At 32.6% G+C, this 11116-nt stretch overlaps 1 protein-coding gene across 1 annotated transcript; it reads left to right on the top strand.

Annotated features, from left to right (window-relative positions):
• Positions 1 to 9148: 9148 nt before the first annotated feature.
• LOC116027941 (transcription factor bHLH14-like) lies at positions 9149 to 10654 on the top strand. Its single transcript, XM_031269733.1, has one exon. It carries the CDS (start codon positions 9245 to 9247, stop codon positions 10403 to 10405), a length of 1161 nt encoding a protein of 386 aa, XP_031125593.1. The 5' UTR covers positions 9149 to 9244; the 3' UTR covers positions 10406 to 10654.
• Positions 10655 to 11116: the final 462 nt, after the last annotated feature.

The raw sequence follows: 11116 nt of genomic DNA, 5'->3' as shown, positions 1-11116 counted from the left end.
ATATATATATATATATATATATATATATATATATATATATATATATATATATATATATATATATATATATATATATATATATATATATATATGATAGAATACATTTGAAAATATATTAGACGCTTTAATAACAGTAGTAAGAGGAAATCAAATTTATCAAAAATTAAAATTTATAGTACAACCAGATTTTAGTATATCACTAGAAGATAAACATAAAGAATTAGTAAAATAATGAGTATAGAAACGAAAATGATTTATGCTTTAACAAGAAATCATCAAGTAAGAAAGCAACATGATATGGAGATAATAGTACTTAAACTATGTCAACAAATTTTAGAACCTATAGAATATAAAAGAAAACTCTAAAATTACAATACCTGAAGATATATGTATGGATTTTGAAAATGAAAGAATAAAACCATTACCAAAATTAATACCATTAGTAGAAGGATCTAGAGTAAATTTTCATAAACAAATCATAACAAGACCCATAGAAACAGGAATTAGACAATTTAATACATTAGAAATTATACCCAAAAAATTAGATTTAGTAAGTAAACAATATAATAGATTTGATAAATTAAAAATAAAAGTAACAATATTTAATGAAATAATTGTAACAAAAGGAATAATAGTAATAACCACATATACAATTAAAAGTTTTGCCCATATAAGTAAAATTAATAAAAAAAAGTATTATAATTGAAACTCAAACATATAATTATCCAAATGATGAAAGAGAAATAATAGTAACTAAGTCAATAGTTTTAAATTTTAAAATAAAAGATTTAAAATATAATATTAATATAGGAGTACAAAAATATGATAATCCTTATGAATTAATTACTATTAAGAATTTTTTTTTAAATTACTATTAGGAAATGATTTTTGAAGTATGATAAGATATAACTTACCAAATAAAGAAATTGAAATAAATGATCAAGAAAAAATTAGATTTATAAATAAGGTATGAATATATCAAAAGAAATAGAAAAGAAGAAAAATGAATTAAGACAAATAAAAGATATAATAGAGGAAAATCTAATAGTATCACAATTAAAATACATAGAATATACATTAAAATAAGAAGAAGAATAAAATGAAATAAAAGTATTAAAAGAAAAAAATAAATGAACCAAGAAAAGAATGGTTAATACTTGAAGGAGGATGGAGAAAAAGAGTATATAAAAATGAATAGAATGGATTTAAATGAAAAAATAGACCTAATATAGAATGGAATAGTAATAAAAGAATAATTTGGAAATATAATACAAATATTAATTGAAGTTAAAGAAGATCATATTAAAATACAAGAATTATAAGTGTAAGGATTGGAGGGTCCCGAGCTTATAAGTGTTCTTAGAATGAATTCTCTCCGTAAAAAAGGTTCCCTCTTCCTCGCAATGAATACTCTATTTATAAGGTAATGGAGTATAACACATGCCTCTACATGCACTAGTACGGTCGACGATCTTATAAATTAATACACCGAGAATTATATTTATCACATCGTTTAGCGTGGTTTGTGGGGACCGAACCAAAAGTCCGTGTCATCCTTTCCCTCGGTCCATCTCCCGACCTCACTCTGTGTCCTCAGTGCCCGACCGTACACCGTCACACATGCTTCTTAAACTTGGTCGAGCTCGGTTAACAACCGTTCGTGTGGTCGGCGCCGATTGGAACTCCACCAAAATGCCAAATTAATCAAGCTAAGGGACATCATTATTGCACCTCATTTAGTTATGAATGCCACATGGTTGCAAATGAGTGCATAATTAAGACATCATCATTCAACTTTGTTCATTCTTGTCTGCCATCATATAGCAATCAGTGGATATGTATCTTCATTAGCATGCATGGGGGGAAACGTGTCACCATGTGGAGCTAGTATAGTGTAAAATCACTACTCATGGCAACTCCGACAACCGTCAATATGAACCAAAAAATACTTTTAGAGGAAAATATTGAGAGTATAAAGATAATATTTAATGAAAAAATGTGAAGAATATAAAATACAACAAAATATTAAAAAATACGGAGTATAAGATAAAGGATTAAGAGAAGTATATAGATTTACTGAAAAAATTAATATTTGAATTTGATAGAGACTATAAATTAAAGACAAAAGAAGAAAAAGAAAAATTTCTAAATGATATAGATCAGACAATATAGGAAAAATAAAAGCAATGAATCTTATTATAAGTCATATTATAAAAGGAAAAAATTTAGAAAATATAGAACTACCTTTGAAACTAGAACCAGATTTAGAAATAAGAGAAATTTCAAAAAAAAAGAAGAAAAATATTTGATCATTAGAAGGAGAAAATAAAAATAAAAAAATCATATGAATGTAGATGTTGGAATTGTAATGAAAAAGGACACTATATGCAAATAAATGCGCTAAACTAAAAAAAAAAAGAATAAAATATCTTAATACTATTGAATTTATAATGAATTTAAAACAAATACAAGAAGAAAATGATCAATGGTATGAATATGAAGTATTTTATATTAGTGAAATAAAATCGGAATAAGAAAATATTAATGAGCTTAGTAATAATGAAAGTAGCGAAGATGAAAGTTCAGAATAATAAATGTATAAAGGGTGGTTAGTGTTATTACAATAATTTAAAGTTATAAAAAAATATTGAAAGAAACTTTATAGGGCAAATGATAACTTTAAAAAGAGTATGAAGAATTGTTAGAAAAAATATTGGGAGAAGATTTAAAAGATAAAATTATGGAAATTTCTTATTATCAATTAGGAGATGAAGCTAGAAAATGGTAGCAGTATATAAGTGTATATATATGTGTGTGTATATATATATATATATATATATATATAATTTGGCTCATATATGACCTGAAGCTCCCATGCGGTTGTGTTGTTGCATTTTTGTCGTCGGATTGGAGTAATTTAACGGTGGCAATATAATCTTAGTGTTTAGGAAATTGCAGTTCGCGTATCAGCGTATGTTAAGTGGAGGGTGTTATGGTAATTTAGTATCTATATTACTTGAACTAAAATTGTGCATTTTAGTACATGATGTGGTGTGTTTTAATACATGCTGTAGTGCGTTTTATTAGCATATATATGTTGGTACATTTAATTGTGTTGTTGAATGATGTGTTTTAATATGTCCATCCTCTGGTGCATTTTAATACGTAGAATATTGTGTATTTTAACGCATATTTAATAATAAGTGTAATAGTGCATGTTTATAATTTGAGATAGAGATTTTCAATAAGTGAAATTATACATTTTAACACACGTTGTGGTGCATTTTAATACGTAGAATGGTGCATATTTTAGCACATGTTTTCTAATATGTGTAATAGTGCCACATGTTTTCTAATATGTGTAATAGTGCATGTGTATAATTTGACATGAGGCACATTGTGGTGCATTTTAATACGTAGAATTATGCGTTTTATTACGTATGTTGATGCATTCTAAGTGAACACGTGCATTTGGTTATAGTTGTGGAATGATGTGTTTTAATATGTCCTCTGGTGCATTTTAGGACGCAGAATAGTGTGTATTTTAACACATATATATTGAGCGTTGATTTGCTGAGTTGTTGTGATCTAATGCTTCTCTTATATAGAGGAGCTCAAATGAGCTCTTCTTCATAAGTTACCGATAATGTGGGATCAAAAACACTAATTTGTGTTTTAAAAAAAATATTTTATATATAATTTTTTTTGTATCATTATTATTATATATTCTTGTTTTCTTATTATTGTTATTAATATTATTATAAGTTTTATTTTATTATTACATAATAATAATATTAATATTAATATTAATATTAATAATAACATGAATGTCCTTATTATTGTTATAAGGTATTTATGTCTTTTAAAACATATTTCATTTCTATTCCTTAAACCAACCAAACATTGCAATATAATTCCTAAAGTCTATTCCTTCCCCGAACCAAACAATAGAATAAAATTCCTATTCCATTCCTTACCTATTCCATTCCTTATGGAATAGCATTTCTATTACCTCAAAATTCATTTTGTGAACGAAACGTGCTGTTAGTGTGAGCGGAGCTGGGAGGAGAGAAGTATAAAATATATGTTGGTAGTTCATTTTATGGACAGTACAAGTGATGTACCTACGCTCATTTTGGATCAAGAATGTTATTATTTGGTTGGTATTCTAGCCTCTAACTCTTAGAGAAAAGTATCTTGAGATAATTCTTTCTAATAATTAGACTGTTCTACACATTTATATTTTTATTATCTTATTTATTCATTAAATTTTATTTATTTTTTATTAAAGAAGGACATTGGGGGTATTCCAATTGAGTTGCAGTCGTTATACCATGGACCATGACTGTTACCATGGATCGTGACTGATACTGCAGTTGTGTGGAATGGATACTGCAGTTGTGTTGAACGGATACTGCAGTTGTGTTGAAAGGAAACTGCAGTTGCGCGGAACAGAGGTCGTGTCATCCGTCTGGGACTACAGTTGTGTTGAACTGATACTGCAGTTGTGTTGAACGGATACTGCAGTTGTGTTGAACGGATACTGCAGTTGTGTTGAAAGGATATTACAGTTGTGTTGAACGGATGAATGTCCTCTGTTCCACGCAACTGCAATTTCGTTTTAACACAACTGCAGTATCTTTTCAACACAACTGCAGTATCAGCCATGATCATGGTTCACAATGCATTGTGGACCATGGTCCATCATATAATTTGCGATTGAGTTGGGGTCTATTTGTGGAATGTCATTGTTGTTTCGAATTGTTATGAAAAAGGAACAAGTGGATAGTCTGCTTTCTGCCTTTGTGGTTTTAGGTTTGTGCAAAAATGTAGACATTGTGTCAAAGCACTGTGGGAAGTTGGTATGTGATCTACACAACACAAATCAAATTCAGGAGGTTTAAATACTTTAATATTTATATTTATATTGCTTTATAATTGATTAATTACACTACAAGAAAAATGCACATAGACGTTGTCTTTGAGGTAAATTTTCTATTGTTGAAGCATGTGTTGTTGTAAGTCCCGGGCAAAAACAACGATTTTTAACCGATTGGAAATGATTGGAAATGATGAAGGAAGATCATCAAGAAATGTTGGAGGTTCAGTTAAGAGATCACTTATAGATGAATGAGTCTGAAGTTTCAAAAAGACTTAACTGTAGTGATTTGTATTTTGTATTTTGTGCTTTTAATTTATTATCAGCTTTAATCTTTGTTCTTATCATCATCTATATTTTATAAGTAACTTATAGACTGACAACTATACTTATTGAAAAGAGTAAAAAAAAAAAAAAAAAAAGCCATTAAAATGTACCTGTTGATAGTGTTGAGAGGCTTCATTGCATCGCACATTCATTTAATATCCAATGAACTTCACTTACCTATAAAAATAAAATAAAGGAGTTAACTTTTCATTCTGTTGTATTCTAGTTTCAAATCTTTAAAATTTTAGAATGTTATCATTCAATTATTAGAGTTAAATAAAATTGATATTACTTCGTGTAGACGTGTCCACTTGTGGTAATAAGGCTTTTTTTTTTTTTTTTTAAATCTATACTATTAATAAAAACAAAATCCTACTTTTATAATTTCGCAACTAAACTAACTCCAAACTATTACTATATAAAATCTAATAATTATTATGATAAATAATAGCTCATTAAATGTAAAAACTTTTGTCTATATATTTTTATAATTAAAGTACAATAGTATAATTGCACAATATTAGTATATTTACCTAATAATTATTATGTTAATAAAGAAATTAATTGCACATATATTAGTATATTTGACTAATGATTATTATGGTAATATTATAATAATAATAATATAATTACAATTAAACATGCAATGGATCGTTAGATTTTTTTTTATATATAATAATTACAATTAATTCATTCAGATATTAAGGAGCAAGAAAAAAGTAAAGACGATATTGTGAAAAGAATATACTTAAGGTATAAAAAATATAAATGCACATATATTAGCATAATTGCCTAATAATTATTATGGTAATTAAGCTAAACATGGATTGTTGTATTTATTTTTTATAAAAAGAGTCATTGCCATTTTTTGTCCTACTGTTATTGGGGCATTGCCAATTTTAGTCCACTTCATTAATTTTTGCCACATTGCAGCCAGTCTTATTTAGTCCTTGCCACTTTTAGTCCACTGTTAAAATTCCCGTCAAATGGTCGTCCAAAACAGGTGTATCTTCGTCTTTTCATGCTTTGGTCATCTCATTTACCCTTTGTAGTGGTTTTCCTTACACATTTTCATCAAATGGAGACCTAAATCTTTCTATGCGGCGTCCCCTATTTTGGACGACTGCAAAGGGTAAAGGAGAAAGAAGAAAGGGACGACTACAAATGTGTAAGGAAAACCACTGCAAAGGATTAAAGAGATGACCAAAGCATGACAAGATGAAAATACCCTTGTTTTGGACGGCCATTTGACGAGAATTTTAGCGGTGGACTAAAAGTGGCAATGATTAAATAAGACTGGTCACAATGTGGCAAAAATTAATGAAGTGGACTAAAATTGGCAATGTCCTAATAACAATAGGACCAAAAATGGAAATGACTCTTATAAAAATTACAATTAAATTAATTATTTCTCAGTTTTCTCAAATTTATTTTAGTAATAATATAATTACACTCATATTACATATTTATTTTTTTTAAAGATAATTACAGATAAATGAGTCATATATTATTCAATTAATTGATTAATACTTTTACACTAATCTCATAATAATCAAATAAATGTACACTTTCATATATTAAAATTGTTTATAATTTCATCTTTAATTTTATTATCTAAATATATAATAAAATATTTTGTCTGTGCATCGCACAAGTAATTGGGTAATTATTTGCTCGAATTCATGTAAGGATAACATCAGAAAACATAATAATATAATTGCACTATATAATATTCGTTGTTATAATTTATATAATTGCATATCCATCCAAATATTATTAAAATATTATAATAAATCCATTCTGTTCAACGCACGTGAAATGCACATGAAACACACGTATAGCGCACATGAAACGCACGCACAATGCACATAAAATGCACATACAACATACGAGTGAAAATACTTACTGGTAATGAGTCTAAGTACAACCAAGGAAGAACTTCATTGAGCCTAAGTCTTTCAAACTGAATATTTGAGCAAGGTATTGCTTCAGAAGGTTAGCGATCATCTCGTCATTTCCTGTAATGACAATGTCATCAACATAAACAAGTAAAACAGTTAAATAGTGTCCACGTTTGTAAGTAAACATTGAATGGTCATCCTTTGATTGTGAAAAACCAGCTTCGAGAAGGCAGTAGCAAAAGTGGTGAACCAAGATCGAGACGCTTGTTTGAGGCCGTAAAGGGATTTGTGTAGACGGCAAACACGCGTCTCCCCCTTTCGCCCAAAATCGGGTGGAAGTTTCATGTAGACCTCCTCATGTAGTTCTCCGTGAGGGAAAGCATTGGAAACATCGAGTTGATGGGTTGCCTAGTCCTTTGCTGCGGCAATACTAAGTACAGTTCGAACAATGACGAATTTGGTAACTGGGGCAAAGACTTTAGTAAAGTCAAAACCGTCAAGTTGGGAGTACCCTTTTGCTACAAACCTAGCTTTGTAGCGTTCAACAGACTCATCAACATTGTACTTGATGCGATAGACCCACTTACAACCAATGGCAGCTTTACCGGGAAGAAGATGAGTGAGAGACCAAGTTTTATTATGTTCAAGAGCATGTATTTCGGCCTCCATTGCTTGTTTCCATTTTGGATCTTTACAAGCGATAGTATAGGAAGTGGGTCGATCGGTTTCTTTGGTGATGTTGTTTATAAAATGCGAGTGTTGCAATGAGTATGATTGGGAATTAAGAAAATGGGAAATGGGGTATATAGGTGAGTGGGTGGAGGTGGCCATGTGACATTGGTAATCAGAGAGATATGCAGGCGGTTTGGATTGCCTTTGAAATCGACGTGGGGCAAGGGAAGGGTTGGATTGATGTTGTGTGGTAGAGGATAGTGGTGGCGGTGTGGGAGGAGTGGATGAAACTTCGGATGGTGGTTCAGATATAGCAATAGGTTGTTCGCTATCCTCATTGAGAGTGATAAGTAATGGTAATGTGGGAACAGAAGTAGTGGATTCTAAAGTGTGGGGTCATTAGTTTTGAAGGGAAAAATAGTTTCATGGAAAGTGACATCACGACTTAATTTTTTTATTTTTTTTTATTTTAAACAAGATCATATAGTCGATATTCTGTGTCCTTGTGGATAGCCTAGGAAAATGCAGCGTCTAGCCCTAGATGCAAATTTGTCAGGATGATGTATAACAGAAGCATAACAAAGACAACCAAAAGTGCGTAAGTGGTGATAATTAGGAGCATGACCAAATAATAATTCGTAAGGACTTTTATTGTCTAAAATAGGGGTAGGCGTTTGATTGGTATTAAAATTGTTTATAATTTCATCTTTAATTTTATTATCTAAATATATAATAAAATATTTGGTCTGTGCATCGCACATGTAATTGGGTAATTATTTGCTCGAATTCATGCCAGGATGACATCAAAAAACATAATAATATAATTACACTATATAATATTCGTTGTTATAATTTATATAATTGTATATCCATCCAAATATTGTTAAAATATTATAATAAATTCATTATGTTCAACGTACGCGAAATGCACATGAAAAGCACGTATAACGCACGCATGCACAATGCTCACGTACAAAGTACGAGTGAAAATACTAGTAAGTGGTAATAAGTCTAAGTCCTAAGGTTAACAAATTTCAGACGTATGTAGGATTGCATACGTGACGGTGGGTGGGGAAATGCCTGTCTGTGATGACAATAACCTGCCAACGTTGTTTGTATCGAACCTGAAGAACATTGGTACTCCCTGTCATTTTCTGTTTCGCCGTCCACGCTTCGGTGTTTGGGTCAATAATTGTAACTGAAAGGGCCCCATTTATTAACAAAACTGGACTTTCTCTTCATTCTTTCTATTAATAGCGTCTAAAAGAGCACGTGAAAACGATGTTCGATCGTACTTCACACTTTAATTTGTTCATATATATCTTCATGAATCATGGCCATAGACGAAAATCTATATATGCATATAACTTCCTCTCCAATCCCTTCGAAAATCTAACAGTGAATTGAGATTATTGAAATCTATAATATTTTTTTTTATACAATTAGAACTGAAAAAGTGAAAATCATGTCTTCTTCACTACCAGCTTCCACTCTTCAAAACCGCCTCCAGTTCATCGTCGACAACGGGTCGCCGGAGTTGTGGCTCTACGCCATTTTCTGGCAAGCGAGCGGCGACGGAAACGGCGTCGTTCTATCATGGGGCGACGGCCATTTTCGCGGCGGGAGAGGGGGTGATACGGATCGGAATGTGGCGGAGGGTAACGGCGAGGCGGATTACCCGGAATGGTTTTATCTGTCGTCAGTGGCCAAGTGTTTCGTAGCGGCGGAGGATCTCATCGTCCGAACGTTTGACTCCGGGTCTTATGCTTGGCTGTCGGGCGATTTCGGCGGGGTTCCGTTTTGCGATTGCGGGAGAGTTAAGGAAGCGTACATGCATGGGATTAAAACGTTGGTGTTCTTCTCGACCTCGTATGGAGTTGTGGAATTGGGATCCACCGAGATTATTCAGCAAGACGGGGAACTTTTGCGGCATTTCCAGTCGCTATTCAACTTCAACGCCTCCGCCGCCGCCGTGCCGGTGACGAACCGGTCGCCGGAATCTTCCAACTCGGATTTCCACGACGTTCACCCGACAACCTGCGGCGGAAACCTCGGACGGCGGCGGAAAACATCATTGTCCGGAAATGATCAAATGACGCGAAACCACGTGGCCTCGGAGAGACAGCGGCGGGAGAAGCTAAACCACCGCTTCTACGCCCTACGCAGCGCCGTCCCCAACGTCTCAAAGATGGACAAAGCGTCGTTGCTAGCAGATGCCGTGGCGTACATCAACGAGCTGAAGGCGAAGATCGACGACCTGGAAGCGAAGGTGGGGTCGCGCGCAGAGAATCCCAACCCGAGGAAGCGGATGAGGGAATCGACGGCCATGATCATTCACGAAGGAACGAGCTCGCCATCGCTAACCGTTGATCCATTTGGGGTAGAAGTTGAAGTGAAGATCATAGGGGAAGAGGCCATAATTCGTGTCCAGTCACCGGACGTGAACTTCCCGGCGGCGAGATTGATGAATGTGCTGAGAGAGCTGGAGGTTGGGATCCATCACGCCACCGTGTCGTGCGTGGCAGAGCTGATGCTTCAAGATGTTGTGATTAGGGTTTCTGGTGGATCACAGGAGGAAGCCCTAAAAGCTATTATCCTTCAAAGATTGCAAACCTACCAAGATTAAGTCTTACATACACTGTTATATGTGTACTATATATATATTTTTATGAGATAGTATCTGTTCAAATATATATTTTCTCTAACTGTTGTAGCTCAAAGAGTCAATATTCCACCACCCAAGTTCAATCCAGTGATATTTCCTCAAGAAGAACCACAAAGTCGATTGTGTGATCTTTTCTTAAGGAGAGTCACAAAGGTGTCAAATGAGCACGAGGTGTTTGGTGTACTATATAGTATTTAAAGATTTTGTTCATCTAGCTACAATCTTTTTGAAAAACTAAATTATATGAACTCCAATATGTTTAGAGTATTTATATATGTACATGTATAGAGTATTAGAGTTAAAGCATTTTGGTAGTGTTTGAGTTTAATTTGTTCACAGTCTTTTTAGATATTATACAGATTGGAGGATATAACTTAGCTTGTTGACCATTGATTTGATTGGACCAGTCTTGCTAAGTTATCCTCCTTTTTTTTTTTAAAGTTATTTTCGAGTTTGAAGAACCTTCATGCATGATAGAGTTTTATCTTGGACAGACTGAACTTATCAATTAGATCAATGGGTATATTTGAACTCAACAATTAGGTTACAAAGGTTATCATCATTTCTAAATAATCCACATTCTTATATAGAACTAAAAATTCAAAAGCTTCACTTTTACCTCTTCTACATAGTTTGCAGACTACTACACAAGAGCGAAGTTTACTCTGCACA

This window comes from Ipomoea triloba, chromosome 8 (genome assembly GCF_003576645.1).
Source record: "Ipomoea triloba cultivar NCNSP0323 chromosome 8, ASM357664v1".
NCBI lineage: Eukaryota > Viridiplantae > Streptophyta > Magnoliopsida > Solanales > Convolvulaceae > Ipomoea > Ipomoea triloba.
This window is presented reverse-complemented; position numbering and strand designations above follow the sequence as displayed.

Coding starts and splice junctions, on each gene's coding strand:
- LOC116027941 (XM_031269733.1), top strand. CDS start 9,245: ATGTCTTCTTCACTACCAGCTTCCACTCTTCAAAACCGCCTCCAGTTC.